At 55.3% G+C, this 20,131-nt stretch overlaps 6 protein-coding genes across 6 annotated transcripts; 2 read left to right on the forward strand and 4 right to left on the reverse strand.

Moving 5' to 3' along the window:
- Positions 1–268: 268 nt before the first annotated feature.
- Positions 269–2,684, forward strand: NECHADRAFT_46654 (uncharacterized protein; the record flags this gene model as incomplete). The annotated part of the gene is made up of 2 exons (XM_003048660.1): positions 269–895; positions 942–2,684. The coding sequence occupies 2 exons, from the start codon at positions 269–271 to the stop codon at positions 2,682–2,684; spliced, it is 2,370 nt and encodes a 789-aa protein (XP_003048706.1).
- Positions 2,685–3,769: 1,085 nt separating this feature from the next.
- On the reverse strand, positions 3,770–5,364 carry NECHADRAFT_95436 (uncharacterized protein; the record flags this gene model as incomplete). Its single annotated transcript, XM_003048840.1, has 2 exons — positions 3,770–3,995; positions 4,049–5,364. The coding sequence occupies 2 exons, from the start codon at positions 5,362–5,364 to the stop codon at positions 3,770–3,772; spliced, it is 1,542 nt and encodes a 513-aa protein (XP_003048886.1).
- Positions 5,365–11,155: 5,791 nt separating this feature from the next.
- NECHADRAFT_70973 (uncharacterized protein) lies at positions 11,156–15,615 on the reverse strand. The gene is made up of 3 exons (XM_003048841.1): positions 13,333–15,615; positions 13,207–13,281; positions 11,156–13,156 (listed from the first exon to the last, which is right to left on the reverse strand). The coding sequence occupies exons 1-3, from the start codon at positions 15,122–15,124 to the stop codon at positions 11,415–11,417; spliced, it is 3,609 nt and encodes a 1,202-aa protein (XP_003048887.1). The 5' UTR covers positions 15,125–15,615; the 3' UTR covers positions 11,156–11,414.
- Positions 15,616–16,449: 834 nt separating this feature from the next.
- On the forward strand, positions 16,450–17,256 carry NECHADRAFT_95438 (uncharacterized protein; the record flags this gene model as incomplete). The annotated part of the gene is made up of 1 exon (XM_003048661.1): positions 16,450–17,256. The coding sequence occupies one exon, from the start codon at positions 16,450–16,452 to the stop codon at positions 17,254–17,256; it is 807 nt and encodes a 268-aa protein (XP_003048707.1).
- A 259-nt stretch (positions 17,257–17,515) lies between these two features.
- Positions 17,516–18,246, reverse strand: NECHADRAFT_105006 (40S ribosomal protein S17). The gene is made up of 3 exons (XM_003048842.1): positions 18,045–18,246; positions 17,779–17,982; positions 17,516–17,722 (listed from the first exon to the last, which is right to left on the reverse strand). Exons 1-3 carry the CDS (start codon positions 18,189–18,191, stop codon positions 17,624–17,626), a joined length of 450 nt encoding a protein of 149 aa, XP_003048888.1. The 5' UTR covers positions 18,192–18,246; the 3' UTR covers positions 17,516–17,623.
- Positions 18,247–18,494: 248 nt separating this feature from the next.
- On the reverse strand, positions 18,495–20,044 carry NECHADRAFT_70976 (uncharacterized protein; the record flags this gene model as incomplete). The annotated part of the gene is made up of 1 exon (XM_003048843.1): positions 18,495–20,044. One exon carries the CDS (start codon positions 20,042–20,044, stop codon positions 18,626–18,628), a length of 1,419 nt encoding a protein of 472 aa, XP_003048889.1. The 3' UTR covers positions 18,495–18,625.
- Positions 20,045–20,131: the final 87 nt, after the last annotated feature.

The following is a 20,131-nucleotide window of genomic DNA, read 5'->3' on the forward strand; positions in this document are numbered from 1 at the left end:
TGCCAAACTCTATCCCTCTTCGTTTTCCGACCGTGACCGTATCCTGGACCATCATACGGCGCCCTCGATGGGTCGCAACCACTTCGATATTGGAACTTGAGACGATCAACTTCGATTAATGTGCCGTTTCGAACTGATTGGACTCATTATTATCACGATTCGCGGTCTTAGAGTTTGGATAAAGTCTAAAAGGACGCAAAATCGGTATGTTGCTTTACAACCCAGCCAAGCCCAGCATCACCGCTAACCATACCATCAGCTCAAAGTCATGCTCCACGAAATCCTCCTCTCCCTCTCGGGACACCCATCCCCCCTCCTTCGAACCGATACCTCCCAGCCAAATGCTCTCTCCGGCGTATCCCCTGCCGAGCGTCAGCTCCTCGCCTCGGCCGCACATCTCAGCGACGTCCACGTCAAGCTCATCAGCTACACGGCCCAGATAGCAAACGCCCACCCGTCGACCATCTGTCGCGCCGTCGCCACAGCCATCGACACGATACATCTGTCCGCTTTTCAGCGCAAGGTCCTCGAGGTCGAGGCGAGCATTCTGCGGGATGACCCCGAGTTGGTGGGGGCGTATAATATCGTGCCGTTGACGGCGGTGGTGGGAGAGTTCAAGGACTGGACTAGGAGAATGGACTGGTTATGGGAGATGGTGCAGTTTATGCTGGCCAAGGATAAAAAGGGCGAGGTGTGTCATGGAGCTCATCTGATGGACCGACTACGGCTCGAGCTACAGAGCGGATATCAAGATGTGCAAGACACTGCCATGAGTCTTGTTACAGTGGCCGAGACGGCTTGGCTGAAACAAGTATCGGCATGGATACTATACGGAAGACTTCCAAGCTTTGGAATCGAGGACTTTTTTGTGCAAAACGTCCAAGATTCTGACGAGGTTGGTTTAATCTCACACATACAAGGACGACTATTGACTTGACCAGGAGTATATATCACGGGCTAGCTTGCTACCTGCCTTTGTGACGCCGGCTACAGCCTCTTCGATGCTCTTTATTGGAAAATCACTAAATCACATCAGAGTCAGAAGCAGCGTTGACTCGGGACTACGAGGACTTGACCATCTATCGTCCAAGTTACAGGAGCTGTCGAGTCTTTCTTTTCCCATAAAAAGCACCAACTTCTCGAGGGCCATCACGGCTGTACGACTATCCCTCTCGGAAAACACACTACAGAAACTACTACCGTTGGCCAAGGTGACAGAGATGCTGCAGCTCCTGAGAGATTTCTTTCTACTGGGTCGTGGAGAGTTTGCCATGCAGCTGACCCACGAGGCGGATGAAAAGATACGCAGCCGATGGAGAAGAGCCGACAATCTGGCCTATGAAAAGGGAGACGGTCTGAAGAATGTGACTGTCAAGGAAGGTGAAGTCGCTGCGGTCCTCGCCAGAACATGGGCGGTTTTGGCGTCGATGCAAGGTCAACACGCCGAAGAAGATGAGCAACTTGAGCTTGCTCGAGACTTGTTACGGCTCAATCTCACAAAGGCAAAGACGTCTACGCCTTTGGGCATTGGATCCGGTCTGAGCCACGATGCTGCAAACCTACTATCCGAGTCGCCATTCCGCAACCTCCTCTTCTCCGTTCCCTCTGTATTATCAGTTCAGATCCCGCCACCGTTGGACATGGTGCTATCACCTTCGGATATCCAGATATACTCGTGCATCAACGCCTACCTGCTCTCCATGCGCAGGGCGCACATCAGACTTACCGATTTGTGGAAAATCACATCCCTCAGACGTCATCACCCATCTCATCGAGGTGATCGGGACCAGATTATCATGCTCCGGAAACGGTGGACGGCGCGGGCGTCATCAATGCGCAGCTCTTGGACCACCGCCAGCGCTGCCATCTTTTTCCTCGCAGAGACAGAAGCCTATCTCCAGACGGAGATTGTAGCTGGGCTGTGGGAGGGTTTTAATGAGTGGTTGACAGTCAATAATCCCAAGCACGGTCGGTCAGGAGCGACAACACCAACAACCAGGCATGAAGATAAAGCCGGAGAGGGTGAAGACGATGAGGAGGATGACGACGATCTATGGCTGCGTGAAGAAGACGACAGTCCTGTTGCCCAGGAAAACACTCACAAAACACCAGACTCATCTCCTCCCCACGATCCTCAAACCCTCTCTACAGCTCATCGCCTCTATCTTCGCACCCTCATCCATCGCCTTCTCCTCACCCAGCCCACCTTTACACAACCCTTGTACAACCTCCTCATCCACATCGACCACCTAGTTGCCCACCTGCACCGTCTACATGCCATCTTCACCTCGATAGACCTAGAGACAGACGCGGGCGTTGTCGACGCCTTTGTCGACCTCGAATCGGAAGAGCGTGACGTCAAACGCCGCCTCCACGAGATCGAGACCCGCATCCGTTCCGGGATCGAGGACGTGGTGGCCGCCCTGCGCGCCCTCGAGTCCGACCCCGTGTTTGCGGCCGAGTGGGAGGGCGACGCCGCCGCTGCAGAATGGACCCCCGCTACCGAGGATATCGATGAAGACGAGGACCAGCGCGGTGGCAGAGCCCGAGACGTCGACGACGCCGAGGAGCGCGGCGGCTATGCGCCTTCTCGGGTCGGCGGCATCAACCGCCTCCTCATGAAGCTCGACTTTGGCACATGGTTCGGCAGAGCGGGGGATCAGTACGACGAGGATCGATTCTGACGTTTTTCCTCTGATCAACCCCTCCTGCGGCTCCGAAAAGAGTAGCCAGGCTGACGGGTTGGATGCAGGCTAGTAACCGTTGATGCAGGCAACAAGGACGGACGAGGGACGGATTGGCAAACCAAGGCACGTCTGCAGGACGTATAGAATGGAAGGGACGGACTTTCTTCCCCGCGTCTCGGGCAGGGCCAATGTCGTGCATTTGTGGCGTCACGGATGGCACGATTCTCAGGTCCGGGGTGCATCTCCAGCTGGTCTGACAGGGAAGGGTGTGTTGGTTGGCCTGGTCTTTGACGCCGAGGTCGTGGACCGAGCACTGAATCATTGAATGAGTTGTCAAAGAGACGAGATCCATTGATCGTCATGCAAGTGTGAGAGATATTTGCGCAATATTAACAAGAAATCTGTCAATTTCGCCGTTTCGTATCAGGTCATGATGGCGTCTCATCCAAGTGTGTACCTATCATGTGCGGGAGCTTTTCATCTTGGCTCCAACCAACCTCCAAATCCAGCGAGTAATGTAATGTCGTCGTCGTGCCATATCCAGATTCATCGGACCAAGATCCGGGGTAACAAGGAGAAAACCCATCCGGGGTACAGTAAAAAAGAAAAAAGAAGATACGCCAAGAAATACCAAGTCAGATCGAAGCCCGGGGTTTCCCGCCTCCCGTGGTCCGTCATCCATCCATAGAAACTCCCAAAACACCTTCGCATGCCATGATACCGTTTGGGGGACGTTTCCCATGATCCCATCCCGTAAATGCCCAATCACAATGCCTCCAAGAACCATCGCCAATAACCCGTGGCGGTGGTGAAATAGACAATACCAATAACAAGATCGCCATACATGTAGTGTATAATGTCGTGTGTGACATGAAACAAAAAGAGATGAAATGTTAAAACAGAAAAGAAGAGAAATTTTGGTATCGTGAACTCGAGGCAAGGAGTGGCGCGCACAACGTCCTTTTTTCAAAAGAGAAATAATGGCTTCCTTCTGTCGTAGCTTTCTTTGCTTTAGAAGAGATATCGTTGCCAAGTTTTGAGGCGAAATCAATCTGCGAGCTGATACGAGTGTAGGTAGGTAATCAATACGCGGCTACAGGCTTGCGACCAAACCGTAGTGATCCGCGGCTAGAGGAATGCTCCTCCGAGTGTCGGCGTTGGAAGAAGCTCTGCATGAAGGAGCGTGGATTTGACTGGTTAAAGTCACCAGTGCGGTTGCGGATGGCACGATGAGAAGGCTTCTTAGCCTGCCATCGCTCCTTGATGCAGTCGTCGACAAGGGAGATGAGACCGGTGGCAATAATGACACTAAACATGCGGGTTAGCCAGGGTCATCGTCGTAGGGGTCCAAGATTACTTACTCGGCCACGTCGGTAATGGCGTCAATGATGCTGCTGTCGCTGATCCACATGTAACAGGGGGTCACCCAAGCACCAGCCATCTCGTCGTCGAGCACTTGGTTAGGGCTGCGCATCTCGGGCACGATGTGTGCGACAGGAGCACCATGGCCATCTCGCACAAGGTGGAACGACACCACGTTCAGGTTATTGTCAATCACACGCTTCCAGGCGTAGGTGTGTCCCCACCACTCAAACTCGTACCGCTTGTTCGTCCGTCCTCCTCGTCGGGCAATGTCCACGCGGGCGTAGTTGCTGAACTCGAGCTTGATGCGGTTGGTTGGCACCATGCGTGGCTTGGCCTTGGTTGAGGGCTGCTCCGACGTCGTCGAGTGATGCGAGCCGGACCAGATCGAGGCGTTGTCAGCAGAAGCAGCAGACGTCGTGGTGGCGTTGCCATGCTTAAACATAGACTGTGTTCCAGACGTGGTACGGTGGAAGGGTGTAGTCATGGTGCGTACTGCCGAGCTCATGGAACGTCGCAGGGCTGGGCGTGCAGCAGCCACGGTGCCCGTAGGAGCTGGGGCATAGGAGCGCTTAGAATTGCAGACTTCGCGGCCAGAATCGCGACAATAACGGCGCAAGGAGAACTCGCGTCGGGCCAGGTCGTGCATACGCAGATGAAACAGCTGGACAGCAAGAGACCGGCGACCGTGACCAAAGGGAACAACCGTGTCGACACGGAGGTTCATGTTGCCATCCGAAGTGCAGTCATCGTGACGGACAGCGAGTCGATCGAGCGAAGGAAACAGGCGGGCAAAGTCCTGAGGCGTAGATGGCCGACAAGGGCGTTCGTTGGAAGTGCCACGATAGGGAGGCAAAACTGGAGGGATATGAAGAGACTCTGGGTCAGACAGGATGAAGTCCTTGTCCGCGAGGTCGGCCTCCACATCGTCGTCGTCCTCGTCATCATCACCACTCTCTTCGTCGTCCTCTTCGTCGTCCTCCTCTTCGTCTTGCCCGCTTGCGTCAAGATCTGCTTCTCGGCGCAGGGGTGCCATCTCGGAAAGGACGGAGTCGTATGTGGCAATCGAGGACGAGGTGGTGTTGAAGAGCAGCTCGGCAGCTGCTGGGGCTTTCATGGCTGTTGTAGGCTTCTTATTTTCGGCCACATCAAGGGCCTTGGTATTGGAACCAGATGCCGAATGGAAAGATGTGGGTGCGGTTGATTGAGAGGCTTCTGAAAAGTACGAGTCGCGAAGGGAGTCTGACTCGGAGGGGGCGGGAGACGTGGTAATGACAACCTTTCGTTGCCGCCGTGATGTCGATTCGGGCGTCATTGCCATGGGTTATGGTACAGTACTAGGCGTTTGTCGAATTCGTAGTGGATGACAATTGTCGGTCAAGGTGTTCGTGTAAGTGATGTTGGTGTTGAGCAGTTGGTATTATGCTCTCTTGATGTCGTGGTGGTGTAGTCAGATGCTTGCTGGTGCATAACAGGTATGAAACAGTCAAACAATGTTGGATTGGAATGTCAACCTCGGAACATCCAGGATCAAGATATGGGAGGCTGTCAAAGGATATATATCTTTATAAAATAAAGTCGTCTGCCTTGGTCTTCGTAACGAGACGTTGGCGGGTGGGGAGGGGGGCTTATTTGGCACCGCGGAGCCTGACCTTATACGCAACCAGTGGAGCTCCGGGAGGCCAGGGGTAAGAAAGGTGCTGAGGATCCCAGCATGGATAGACTCGAGGCCACATCAGGGAACCTGGCCGCTCGCTGGCCGGTACAGTAGCGCTTTGGCGGGACGGACCACCTGTCAACCCGCTCGCGCCACGGCGGGGGACAGGCAGAAGAAACGCCTCGCCCCAAGTGACTCGGTCGCCTTCAACGTTCAGCAGCCACCCCCTAGTGCCTCCCCAGCACAGCCAGCAGTTCCAGCACACCAAGTGGTGGTACAGCAGCCCTGGCATCACTGTCCTCCGTCGTTGGCTGCAGAAGCCAAGTGCGAGAGCGAGGGGGGAACCAAGGTGTGCCCCCCAAAGCCTGATGAACTGCGCTAAACTCGTGGTGGGCAGACAGTCACATCGCCGTGAAAAACTTGGCCGTTCCGGGGGTGCCAACAACCACGGCAGGTGAAATCTGGGCGCTGCATTCCAACTTTTCACCATCTCAACTCAAGCATGAGCATCTCGAGTCTCTCAGCACACAATGGCTCTGTGGCGTCGTCCGTGGGGGCTGCTTGGGGACAAGACTGCCCCGGATGAGATCCCGGAACTGGGACCTGGGTGCCCGCAGAGTCCACTGCTGCTGGTGTCGACCACTAGAGAGACTGCCAAAGTGCGCGTGTGAGGGCGCTGGGACGGTGTACCGCACACGGACAGGCCATGGCCAGGGGTGCAATAGCTGTTTGGAGCTCATACCGAGCTCATAGTCACACCACAGATGGGCTGTTGTCTCGTCCCGTCGATTCGGGCCCTCTGGGGTGATGGGTGACCATCCCTTCTCAGTTCGGGAGACGGATTGTCGTGCACGCCGATCGACGGGATCTCGTTCAGTCCAAGTCGATCCAGTGTCGGTAAGCAGCATGAGCTTGATCATGAAGGAGTTGTAGCTTGATTCGACTAAGGCGATCATGTCGAGAATTTTCAGACCTTGACCTAGCGCAGCGCAGCACCGAACGGGGGCCTCGATGCACATCCCTCAGCTGGAGGACCCTTTGTTTCCCTCCACCAGAATGCTGGAGCCGACTGGATCACGGATGCATGTACAGCATCAATATTGATGACTCTATTGCTCCAGAGTCCCCAAACCCCGCCGGTGTCAAGCATCATCACGGCAACAATACAGGCCTCTTCCCCCCACGACATCCTGGTGGAATGGGGAAGTTTGACACTGGCCCTTTCCAGAAGTGACCAGCTCAGAGTTAAAAGTCGACGTGCGCTGGCTCACTGCCCATTCATTACTCACCATCGGCAGACGAAACAGGCAGTGCGTCCCCAATCGGTCCAGTCAAGCCCTGGGCGTTTCGATATCGTGACCTTGGAGGGGATCCCCGAATGAGGAGTGTCCCCGACCGTTTGGCAGACGGGATGATGGCATCTGTTCCGGTTGGGTCTGCGGGTGCCCTGAAGGTGCGTATTTTCCTGAGAGTTCATTCAAGATGGTGGCTCGCGCCGAATATCGCCTTGAACTTGTGGGTTTGAGTGCAGAGTTTGCGACTGAGCACGAGATTCAATGACTCTGATCAGATCCTGAGATGGGTGATGCCATGTGCTTGTTACCTGATGTTTGAGCCTCAGATGACGGAGAAAAATCTGCTTGGGTGAATTGAAGGCCCTGCCTGTCACGTACCTTCCGTCTCTCATCTCATCTGAGGTGGCCGATCAATTTCGACGAGTCCCATCCTCTCAGTTACGGCAGGTACCTCTCACCTGAATCCGTCGCAGAAGAGGGCCCTCCCCGGAAAGGAAGCTGCGTGACTGCAACTTCCTGCGACAGCCGGTGCCCCTAAGCGCCCCCGGGCCTCTCCGCTGTCGCTGCACGTTGCACCGAGACCCAGGGAGCACGTTGCAAGTGCAAGTGCCACCATCTATACCTTCCTTGCCCGAGTCCACCCGCTGAAGAGACTGGATGGATCAGAGATGCAATTCTCACAGGGCAAGAGCAAGCCTGGTCGCCCTCCTTCCGAGGCACGCCCGTGACTGCCTTTCATCCTTCCTTCCGAATGTCACTACCGACAGAGTTACCCTATACCATGCCTCGATCCTCGTTTTTTCCTCCAGGATGACCTGGTCATCTTCCTCTACCACCCATCAGCTCGTCGAGCTTCCACCAACCAAGGAGAGAGTCAACCACCCAACTCAGGCCCATCGCACACACTTTTTTCCTTCTTTCCTTTATCCAGAATATCCCTCGGCCCCCGGCGACCCCGGACCTGATGCACTCCGCAGACGCACGACCGATTGGATCCCACGCCATCTCACCTCTTCGTCCTCACCTTCCTGGGGGGGTTGCACAGAGCTCTGCAATCCCTGCGCAGTTGGAAAGGATGCCTTCTGATCGTTGGCTGGTAAATCTCTTCCCAAATCGCCTCTCTCTGCCTTCCATTTGCCCAAGCTGTGGCTTGTCGATGACCCTAGAACGCGTCAGCCTTCTTACACATGCTGTGTCTGCCCCGTCGCACGGGCACTAGAGCTCGCTAGCCATGGCTCTGGACGCCTACAGAGTTGGCGGCGAGGCTGCAATGACGAATACCTCAAACCAAGCCTCACTGCGGAGAGGCAAGCCCAACGGTGCCTGGCTGGTGTTGTGGATAGACCTCACTCCGCCGCCCAAGTCCAGCTAAAGTGCTTCTATATGGGGAGTTGCCGTCAGCCCCGCCATGGATCCAGGCTGGGATGCCTCTACTGGGCCTCAATGTACAACCAGACTCCCCACAGTTTCGACCTCAGCCTTGATAATGACTGCCCTGTCGGGCACTGCTAAGCTGGACGGGCAATATGGATTGACTCACCCGAAAGGACAGGACCCATTGCTTCAGCATCGGCAGGCAAGGCAACGGGGCAGACATGCCAACTCATGGCTGTGTTGTTCTGAGACTGGAGACATGACTGTCCGCGAACAGTTCCCATGAAGATCTCCCAACAATCCCATCAACCCCGAGCTTGGGGATCTCACACCCATTGCGGAAAGAAGCTAGGTATAGCTCCATGATTTACGGTTGCCTCTGTCGCTCTTTGCTCAACTATCCGAGCAGCTGCACATTTGCGATCCTATCATTGCATCTGTGGCGCCCAGGTAGTTCTGCGTCTTGCTCAAACCCGTCGACATGCATCATGCATACGACCATGTCTCACAATTACAGATAGTCGAGTACTCGAAGGTGCCACGAAATCTGCCAGTCCGGTCTACGTATGCTTCCGTCCTACAGTGACGGGTCCAACATTGCAGCAACCAGCTTACACGATCAAGACGATTGTTCACCTGCTGCAATGCTCTACCCTGCATTGTCTTCACACCTCTACGCCGGCAGCGCACGCGCTCAACATGCACGCCGAACCGAGACTTGACCACCAAGCCAACCCATCAAAATGCACCTTTGGATGCATGTGTCGGCCTCTAATTCGTCTTGTTCCAAGCCATCGGCCCTCCCTCAGTCTTCATGTTGTCTTACACGGCCAATTGTAATGTCGACGGTTCTTCCGCTGCCGCCGCTGCGTCTTTTTTTCCAGAAGCGCAGTCATGCCTGTCGACTCCAATGATGACTGTACAGATCAAATATTGGGGACATTCAAGCTCGCAGGACAGGGTTCCCAGGAGTTCTCGAGGGTCGGCACACTGGGCCGTCGGCGTTCCTGAAGTCGGGCTCACCACGGCACTGTACCTGTGCCGGTGCCGGTGCCTGGTTGCCTTGTGCTCATCCCATGGCTCTAGACATTCCTTCAGGACACTGAGAAAATCGGGCGTAACTACCGCTGCCTTGGGCTCAGGCGGTGCCTGACTATCATCTCAAAGCTACAGTACAGTGAGGCCGTCACATTGCCCTTTTGGATCAGCTACACGAGTTTGCTGTCCTCGTGTCGCTGCTACCACCAACCATGGAGAACCGATGCCACCATCTCAAACAACCACCAATCTTACCCAGCCTTGAATCTGGAGCTGACCTCATTCTGTCTCAGCGTCTCCCCAATCCTCCATCAACTGAACTGAAGCTGGTCTTTAGCGTGGTCGATCTGTTTTCTCGCGCATCTCTTACTGCACCTATCCGATACCAGCATGTTCGCTTGACGCAATGCTACGCGGGAACTATGTACGCTGCAGCGGCTCGGTTGAGGAGTTCATGGCATCATCTGGCACCCAAGAGCCAGCTGCCTTGGTTGTCTCGAGACGATGACTGCTCCGTATGTTCGGAGCATTAGACATGACGCCGTGTCAGGCCTCAAAGCCCAACTAGAGCTGACGACATCACGATACTCCAACTGACTCTCGAGATGGGCCGTCACGAATACGGCAACAAGGCCAATCGATGACCAAACGCCTCACTTTGTGCTGTGCCGTCTCTGGTCTCCACGCCTTGCTCCCTTCTGTGATGGTGCCCTTCAATTAGGCGCGTCCCGGCCCGTCGGTGAAAACTGTAAGCAAACAGTGATTATCAGGCTCTTGCCACAATGTGCACTCAAAGCCAAGGAAGGACAGGCTTTTTGTCTTTTTTTGCGCCAATGCTAATGCTTCAAGACCCTCTCAGAGGCAATACATGGATCATTTGGGCGCGATCCGAATGGACGGCTGTCGACTTCTGGGACCCTGCGCCTTTCTCCCACATCCTTCACCCCACGCGCTTGATGCCTAACTGGCTGATTGCCGAGCGATATCCATGGAGAGAATTGCCTCGATTCACAGGATGCATTCGATGCCTGCCGCCGCGGACCGACGATTCCAATACTAGCAGCAGTTATCCGGCAATACCCTTTCTCTCTGAGAGAGATCCGATCCAGCGGTCACGAAACGTCTCCTCCCCCTGTTCCCTCTCTGGAAGGGTGACCTGACTTCACCCGTCTCATCGTCCCACAGCTCCAGTCACGAGATGCGCTGTGTTTAATGAGTTGGCTGCTCTACCTGTTTTACCACTGGCCTATGCCTCTTGTCCTTCACCATCCTTTTCACTGGGTCGTCTCACAAGGCGCTTCTAGCACCTCATGAGAGAGCCAACTTCACTTGCCTTATTCGGCATTCCGTCTTTGACCCCATCTGACCCTCATAGGCGTGGGGCATGTCTGAATCTTCTGGCCTGATGCATCGCGACGTCACCCTTTCAACGGTTCGTTGCTTTTTCCCTGGCCGTTGGAGATCTTGTCGATCCAACAACACGGGACAGGGGCTTGATACTTGCTGGGTGCTTGACTATCACTGTAGATCCCAAGGTCCGAAACCAACATGGATAAAACGTGGCCATAAAGGCTATGCGTAGGCGCCTCATGGCTACCCTGACTGTGTTTCGGGTGAATTGTGTCTTGAGCTGAGTAGACTGTACGAGTTGAGATATCATGCCTCTGTAAGACCCAAGACGACCGTGGAACTGTAATACTCGGAGGGCACGATACAAGATAAGACATATCGGTCAATAACGTAACCTACTGAATCGAACTGCTTTACTACAACTAAATCTCTCCTCTGACTGACTCTCCCTCATGCTTCGTCACACACACCCATTTCAGCGCGCATCCCCTCATCGGTCAAACGGCCATCCCACCACATCAACGCCTCAGGATACGACCCCGGGACCACGCCCAATCCAAAGCTCCTTCTGTTCATCATCATCATCATGGTCATCATCCTCCTGCCCCACAGGTCGTCGTCGTCGTCCTTGTTGCCCCGTCCCCAGCGCCACTAGGGCTGGCTGCTCCAGCCAACCCAGCTGCGGGGCATGACGCGCCAGATCTTGACCTCGCCGCTGCGCAGGTCATCAAGCTTGAAGCTCTCAACCTTGACCTTTTTGCTCTCGCGGCCCTGCTCCCAGGCGCGCACCTTCTTCTTGGTGCCGTCCCACTCGGCCACGATGGCGACGTGATCGGGCTTGCCAACCTCGACAGAGTACTTTGCGTGCATGGGACCATGCTTGCCCTGGAAGCGCGCGTTGCGGATGGTGAGAATGTCGCCGGGGCGGATCACGTCGTTTTGTTGCGTAGATGCGTTGGCCATGTTGGAGTAGACGAGGGCGCCGTATGCGCGGGTGCCCACAGGGGGAAGGTGGTCCCTGTAGGGCTTGAGGAGTTCTAGCACGAGACCTTGAGGCGTGCCATCACCGACGACAGAGTCCTTCTTGGCGGCCACGGCCTCGGAAATAGGACGACCGAATCGTTCGTAGAACTCTTCCATCTGATCTTGTCGAAGAGGGCGAGGCGGGGGTTCTTGACGCTGGTCGAGCTCAACGTCAGACGGGTCATATGGATCGTAACGGATTGTCAAAAAGGTCTGTGAGTAGTCTTGGTATAGGATAAAGATCTCGCGAGTGATGGTCGTCTTTTGTCCACCGTTGGTCGAGGTAGACTCCTCGCTTTCAAAGAAGATGTCCTTGCGGCCTTGGAGAACAGGGGGCACCTGGTTGGCCTGCTTCCACCAGCCGCTCTGGATAGCCAGGTCGATGTCATTAGCGATAAAACCAGACTCCATTGACATTGATGGTCGGTGGAGATCCATGGAACGTCTGACTCCGGCACCCGCTCTTGATACATCCAGGGATGCTCGGCCAGAAACTCGGCCTGCAGGTATAGATGGTGGAGGAGCTCGTCGATCGATAGGAGAAGAAACAGATGGGGATCCAGGGAAGATGGCCTCCTCCTCGATCTTGGGAGTTCGGGGAGCGTAGGCATGTCCACCCGGAGTACCTGAATAATTATAGGGGTCATAATCTTCATCATGAGGAGGAGGCTGAGGAGGAATTATGTGGGTTGGAGGCGGAGGCGGAGGAGCAGCGCGTGGCACGTCAACAGATCGGCGCTTATTCTCTGGGGGCGGCTGTGAAGGGACCGGAGGAGGGACAGCCCTGGGGACCGCGACACTCGGGATAGGTGGTGGTACATTAGAGGGAGCTTCAGCGATAGGAGACTGAAGGGTGTTATCTTCCAGGCTGGAATCGCGAGCGTGGGCCTTCAAGGCATCCTTATGAGGGACCGAGGAGGCAATATCTGTATCGTAATCACCCTCATACTCGGTAACCTCTTCGTCTCCTTCCTCACCAGCCTGGGACGGCCTCGTTGGGGTTGGCGTCTGAGTATCTTGAGTTGACTGTCTTCGAAGCGCCCCTGGGGGAGGTGGAGGAGGAGGTCGGCTCTGCGAGGGGAGAGCTGGTGCAGATCCAGGAATGGGAGGCGGCGGCCGGCTTAGTCGCTTGTTGGCCGTAGAACTAGGAGAGGCAGGGCTAAACTCTTCGGGATCGTGGGATGTAGAGGGAGATCGTACGGGTAAAACAGGGGGTTGAACTGGTATCGGCGGCATAGGAGGAGATCGTGCAGTAAGCACAGGCATTTCCCTCTCGCTCTCTCGGCCACCTCCAGAAAGCTCATCACCAGACTCGGAGCCTTCAGTTTGAGACTTCAAGTCTGAAGGGGGAGGAGGTGGGGGAGGTCGAGCTATAGAGGAGTTAGATCCGGATCTTATTTAAGAACGAGCTTTAACTTACCGTCAGACGGCACAGGAGGCGGCGCTGGTCGGCCGCCAGGAATAGGGGGTGGTCCTGCGGGGTCCCGCGGGGGAACTGAATAAAGGTGAGTAAGGTGGGTGCTGGATGAGATATAGTGACACGTACTTGTAGGGGCTGAGGGAGGAGCAGGAGTAGTCTCGCCCTCCTCATCCGTATCGTCTTCCCTCTCCTCCACTCGAGGTGGCAGAGATGGCACGGGTGGTGGTGGCGCTCGAGCAGCTGGTTCGGGCTCCTCTTCAGGGCGAGTCAACTCCTCTGACTTCCTAGGACCTCCCAGTCCTGGAAGGGCCATCATAGTAGGGATGGGCGGAGCAGCATAAGACACAGGTGATGCTTCCTCTACGCCCTCATCGATAGATGTTCGCTCAGGCTTGGGTGCCTTCTTCTTCTTGGGAGGAGGAGCAGGGGCGGGCATGGGTGCACCGAACATGCCGTGGAAACCCATACCGCCGCTCATCTTGGCCATTCTCGCCCTCAATTCTTCCTTGCGCTTGACCTCAGGGTCGACATCCTCCTCTTCCTCTTCTTCCTCCTCCTCGCCACCACTCTCTTCTTTCTTTGGTGCCTCAGGGGGAGGACCGGTATGTACGGGCAAAGTAGGCGCCCTCGAGGCACGTCGAGACACGCCATCACTATCATCGCGCTCCGTCAAGTCATCGTTGCCCTCAGTTGTATCGCCGGCCCCAGACATATCCGCCTCATTACCATCATGTATGGGTTCCGCGGGTCCCTTAGACGATTTGCGGCGCGGGGCAGGTGGCATGCGGTTCGGCCGGGGTTCATCTGTAGATGTCCTGACGCCTGAATCCTCGGTATCTCTGCGCTCAAGAGGAGCAGGAGGTTGCTGTGGTGCCTCCTCCGCTTCACCCAGGGCTTCGGCATGCCCAATACTCTCGCGCTTCTTTTGAGGCTTTTTGGGCTTCTCCTTCTTGGCAGCAGCAGCAGCATCGGCATGTCGCTGTGCCTGTTCCAACTGCTGCTTTTGTAGAAGAGCAATGCGCTCTTTTAGGCTAGTAGGCTTGGGTTGATCCTCATTACCACCCTCCTGGCTCTCAGCCGGCACAAGGCCGGCCCTCTCGGCTTGTCCCTGGGTCTCAGCTTCCCTCTCTTTGATTTCAGGATCCTCATCTCGGCGGTAGACCTTTGCAGTCGGAGTTTGCTGCGGGGGAGGCACATAGGCATGCCTGCTCGGAGGAGGGGCAACGAACGGCTTTCTAACAAAGCCCGACCCCGAGCCGCCGAGGCCGCTGGGCTTGAACGGCGCGATGGGAGGCGCTGCGGGTTTATTAAAGGCCGCAATGCGATCCTTGAACGAGCTGCTCTTTGGCTTCTCCGACACGGGAGGCGGACCGGGCTTGGGCTTGGGAGGAGGAGCTGCGGCAGCTGGAGCTGGAGCTGGAGCGGGGGCTGGAGGCTCAGTAACTTTGGGAGCTGCGGGCGGGGGAGCCGGTGCAGACACGGGCTCAACAGGCTTTGGTGGTGCAGGCTCCGGGACAGCCGGGGCAGGAGGTTCGGGAGAAGCAGACTTGTGAACGGGCTCGTGAACCTCTTCGATCTCGGGCTCGGGCTCGTGGACGGGTGCTGGAGGAGGCGCTTGTTGCGCAGGTGGCGGTGGGGGAGGAGCAGCGATATCTTCGACGGGCTGGGCAGCTTCGGGTTCCTTCTTGTGGCGAGTACGAGTAGGACGAGGAGGCGCGGTAGGCTCGAACTTTTCGACAAAGTTGCGAGGAAAGATGCCCTCTTGCTTCACGCCATGGTCATCGAGGTATTCCCCGCCATACCAGTCGTCGTCCTCTTGGTCGGTGACAGTAATGATCTGCCCAGTACCAAAGTTCAGGTCGTCCTCGTGAGGGGACGAGTACTCGTAAAGGGCCTTGACCTTGAACGGTGCAGCCATGTTGATGGTGATCCTTGAGGGAGCTCTCTCGCAGAACGAATACTGCCCGAGGCCGGATCAAAGCTACTCGAGGCGTGTGGCTGTATGGAGCGGAAAGTACGTGGATGCTCGCAGGTCGACAGCTCGCCTGGTTGTGGGGCAGACAGGGGCGTCGTCAGCCCGTCGAATCGGGGAGGAATAGCGAGGATGAAGCTATGCTGGAGACGACGGACAGGACGGAGGGGATTGGCGAGTCTCCTATCGTAATGATGAATATTAGGTGTGATGCTTGAGCTCGGAACAAAAAGGTGAGCAGAAAGGGAGATGCGAGTCGCAGCAAGGAGGCGGCGGCGGGTGGTGGTGGTGTTTAGCGGGAAGGCCCAACCTGGGGCGTGCGTTTGTCGACGTCAGCGCTCCAAGCCCGTCACTCGATCCATCCCACGGCTAAATAAAAAAGGTGTTAGGCGCGGGCAGAGCAAAGTTACGTCGTACTGTACTTGGAGAGGCCGAGGATGATCCCGAAAGGCGGGTGAAGAAAGAGATTATGATGCAGAATAAAAACAATCGAAGGCAAGAGGACACGGATGCAAGTAAGTAGGCAGTGAATCACTTGCTCTTTGTTGTTGGTTCCATGGATGTTGAACGTTGGCTGCTTGCATCTGTTAATAGCAGTGGCCGAGCAGCCCGAGAGGTACAGCCCGTGGAAACCTGGGGCAAGAAACAATGCCTGGGCTTCTAAAACAAGCCAGGCATAAAGTACCTTTAAGCTCGTGTATCAGCCTAATGGTACTTGTCAACTACAGCTTATTTCCCAGTCGCCTCATGTAACGCTCAATTCTGAGCTCGAAGGACCAAGTACCCTTGCTTTAGCAAGGACTGCTCCTCGGGCTGTGCAGCAATGCAACATCCATGATAGCACCACTTCAGATTGATGAGTACCTACCTAGCCAGCCAGCCACACACACCTCAAACGCTCGTCCTGCGTTTCGACATGACCCCAAGTGATTGGCCTGGACACCTGATTCTAATCTGCAAAAAAAGACGTCTGGAATCTTCTGAAACATCAAGCTTGTTCCAATTAGCATTTACATACATACTGCGTATGCCTTTATCCCGAATCTTGCTTGTCCTTTCTTCAAGTTGCTTACAAGCCTCTTGTTCCTTGTGGAGTGTGGCTTGATCCCTTAAAACGACAGCTTTTTATTGCCATCCATCGTCATTGAGCTTGCCCACCGGCTGTGGCGGCGGGGTACATTTTCCCATCTCACGGTTTTCAACAACTTCACTCTCTTCGTCCCTGCTTATAAACCTGATTTGAGCTACCGTCTTGCACCTGCGCGTCCACCATGGCATCAACTGCCAAGCAGCCAGCTAAAGGCATTCTCAAGAAGCCCAAGGATGCCGCCAAAGAGCCCGACGTCGATCCCAGGGAGGTCGCCCTCCAGCACGCCAGGATCATCCAGCATCGCAAAGACCTTGAGGCTGAGATCCTGGACAGCCTGATCCTTCTCTCCGAGTACCCTCTTGTTCGCGAAGCCCCGCACAACGCTGCAAACCCTGCACCGTCCGACATTGCCGACTTCAAGGCTCACGTGCGCCTGTTTCAGCCTTCGGATTATGACGATCTCATCATCGAGCGCAACGTCAACGAGCTATGCGGATACTCACTTTGCGCGAAGCCCCGGCGACAGGTTGGGCCTGGAGGCGATTGGAAGATTCTAGCCAACGGAGACATTGTCAAGCGAAAGGATGTCGAGATGTGGTGCTCGCAGAAATGCGCCCGCCGCGCCCTCTACGTCAAGGTCCAGCTAAACGAGACGGCTGCATGGGAGCGCGCGGGTATCCCAGACATTCAGATCGAGTTGCTCGACGAGACGCAAACAGACGTTGACCGAGCTGCACAGAAGCTAGGAGACCTTAAGCTGGAGGAGCAGCGACAAGCAGCTCGAGACACAGCTGCCTTGGCCCTCGAACGCGGCCAGCGTGAACCTATGCAACGAGACAAGGTCAAGGTTACACTCAAGGAGAAGGATGTTGAGGCGCCTTCCCCTGTTCCAGACATACCACAAGTCTACGATGATGACCATTTGGTCGTTGAGGGCTACAAGAGTAAACTTCGCCTAGACAATGAAAAGGAGGACCAAAAGAAATAAATTGGCTTTTGTAGGCGTTGTATCATAAAATGGCGTTGGACGGATGGCATATATATCATAGGATCGGCATGACTGCGAATAGGCAAGAGATACCCAAGTGATGTAACATTGGGACTCCAGCATGATGCAGCAATCCGCTGGCTCAGTTCCTCATGGTGCAAACTGGCCTTGGGACAAGGTCACGTTCACAGACGAGAGGGAGGTAACTTGGCGATCAAGCGTCATCCCTGGAGACATCCAGAGGAATCGGCGACACCTTGGGGGGTTGGAAGATCTTTCTTTGAGACCTATGCACTCACTGTCCTAAGACGCCAAGTAGCAAACCCTGTAAATCCCAGACACCCATAATGTTCCCAAAACCAATTTTTTAGTCGCGGCGAGGAGGGCGGTCGCCGTATCGTCGGCCACCACGCTCGGGGACCTGCTGCTGAGAGACGGGGATGACGTTGACGGGGATGGACTCGAACTGTGCGCCTGGTTAGTATCCTGCGGTGTTTTGTCTTTTATCGGGGGTGCACATACGCCAAGGTGCTTGAGGAGATCCTTGGTCTCGCCGTCGACGTCGAGCTGACCGCCGCTCTCGGAGTTCTGGGTGAAGTCCAGAGCGGAGACCTCAGGAACGTACTGATCCTTGCGCTCACGCTCCTCCTCCTGAAGCTTGAAGGAGATACCGCGGACGGGCCCACGCTGAATTCGCTTCATCAGATGGGTGGTGTAGCCAGCAATCTGTAATTCGTCCGGGGTCAGTCGCTGTGCAAATCTTGTCGTGTTTCTCTCGCAGTTCTAACCTTGTTGCGAAGGCGCTTGGAGGCGATGATGGCGATCTCATCGCAGATGCGCTTGTTGGTCTCGAAGTCGAGGGTGAGCTTGGGGTAGTACCGCTCAATGATGACCTTGGCGGACTTCTTGACGGTCTTGGTACGGACGCGACCCATTTTGGCGGTATTGGACTGTTGGACGTTGGGCGTTGGGTTGTTAGTGAGTCGCTCGAAGAAATTCCAACTGTAAATTTGGTGTTGAGCCGTGGTGGGGGAAAGGTGCACGCACTAGCGATTAGGGCTCGGAATTTTGAATCACGTGTTGTGGCTAACTAGCCACTTTATGGGGCTTGTCGATTACCTAACCCTGCTTCGTGAGGCTTGGCTTGTGGACGATGCAAGTGAAGGTATGGGTCAATTAAAGCTTCATGGCTGTTCACTTCAAAGATATCTCATCTCAAGTATGAACTAGGAATGCTTATCAGGATAATCCCGAGTCAATTCTTGCTTTCAATTCTACTTGTACAGTTGTTTGGTACAGGATTTTTCTTTGCCAAGGAACATAGATGGCATCGATATACAACAGCTCCCTAACCCCTCGTCAAATTCATCTATTGCTTCTGGTCAAGACCATAGCTGCTGGAGCTGCCCACAACATCCTTTTCGGATTGGGACGCTGAGTCGTCTTCGAGAAGCTCATCAGCGACGCGGCTGGTTCGCCAAGGATCAGCTACAGTTTCCGTTTTGGGGGCACGCTTCTCCCCAGTGTACACCTGCTCTCGTCCCTTGCTCTCCTTTGCCAGAAGTTGGGACTCGGAAGTGGTGTCCCGGAGCTGGAGGACGACCTTTCCGCTGGGGTCAACAGTCGCTGTCACGGGCTCGACGTAAGCCTTGGCACCACCGTATGTGGTGGTGTCAAGATGCGTGATGCCATCAAGCACCTTCTTGGTTTGACCACGACGTTGGTTTCTGCCGGTGAACTCGTTGTCACCAGGAGGAGTATCGGCGACGAAACCACCCACACCAAGCTTAGCAAGTGATACATTGCGCCTGGGGTGGATGACTCGGGCAAGGACAGGGGTATGTCGTCCTTGAGGACCATACACAGGGTGGTTGTCCATGTATGCGTTTGTCCTCAGGTAGCTGATACCAGCAGAGGGATGACTAGGAGGAGGTCCAGCCTTGCCGTAGGGACTCTCAGCAGCCGCATTCTCCCCTGTGGAAATGAGGGTCTGGAGAATGCCCACTGGGTGACCCAGGGGAGCAAGATCGAGGAACTTGGAGACAAGTCCGTAGAGCGTAGCTCGGTCACTTCGGAGAGAGCGCACAAAGTCGATGAATTGCTCCTTGCTAATGTCCCAAGGGTTGATCTTGGGAGGAGCTGGCTCGCCCTTGTCCAAAGCTTCCTGAGCCTGCTTGGTATTTAGAGACTCGGCAAGTCTCTCTTTCAGCAACCATCGGAAGTGAGCACGCTTTGGTCGTACGCTCTTGTTGAGATATTCGATGAACTCGCCCTCGGTCAACCTGGCCAACCAAGGTCCCTGGAACTTCCATCGCTTGTCATCCGCTCGTCCTTGACGGAAGTCGGTAAAGTCCATATCCTCCTCAAAGACAGACTTGCGCCATATGTCGGTCCTCGCCGTACCAGTGGTTCGTTCATGTTCCTTAGGGATCGAAAGAGGCACACGGAGCTCCTGGAACTTTTCCAGAGACAAAGTGTAGTCGGCGGCAGAAGCGAAGTCGGTAACACTCTCGATAGCGTCAACCTGCTTAACTCGGATGAGGGGTGTCGAAGTGGTCATGGTGGACCTAAGAGGGAACGGCCGCTTGAATCCCCAATCTCCCTTCTCTCGCGACGAGAGAGGAGAGGTAATTGACTGGTGCTGGGGGTATTGTCGTGTCATGGTGGGAGACTTGTGATCACTAATGTGCAGGTTGGTCGACTGCGGTTCGGGCAATGGCTTGGGAATGGAGAAGAGCCGAGAGGATCTCAGCAGAGCCCCCCCGGGCGAGACGGTTCGGCCCCCCATTGCGACTCGGAGACCGTTTGGCGAGCTCAATTGGCTTGCCGTTTTGGTATCTTCGTGGTGGTCGGCTGGCGTTGAGCTGAGGCCGAC

This window comes from Fusarium vanettenii, assembly GCF_000151355.1.
Source record: "Fusarium vanettenii 77-13-4 chromosome 8 genomic scaffold NECHAsca_10_chr8_2_0, whole genome shotgun sequence".
Taxonomy (NCBI): Eukaryota; Fungi; Ascomycota; class Sordariomycetes; order Hypocreales; family Nectriaceae; genus Fusarium; species Fusarium vanettenii.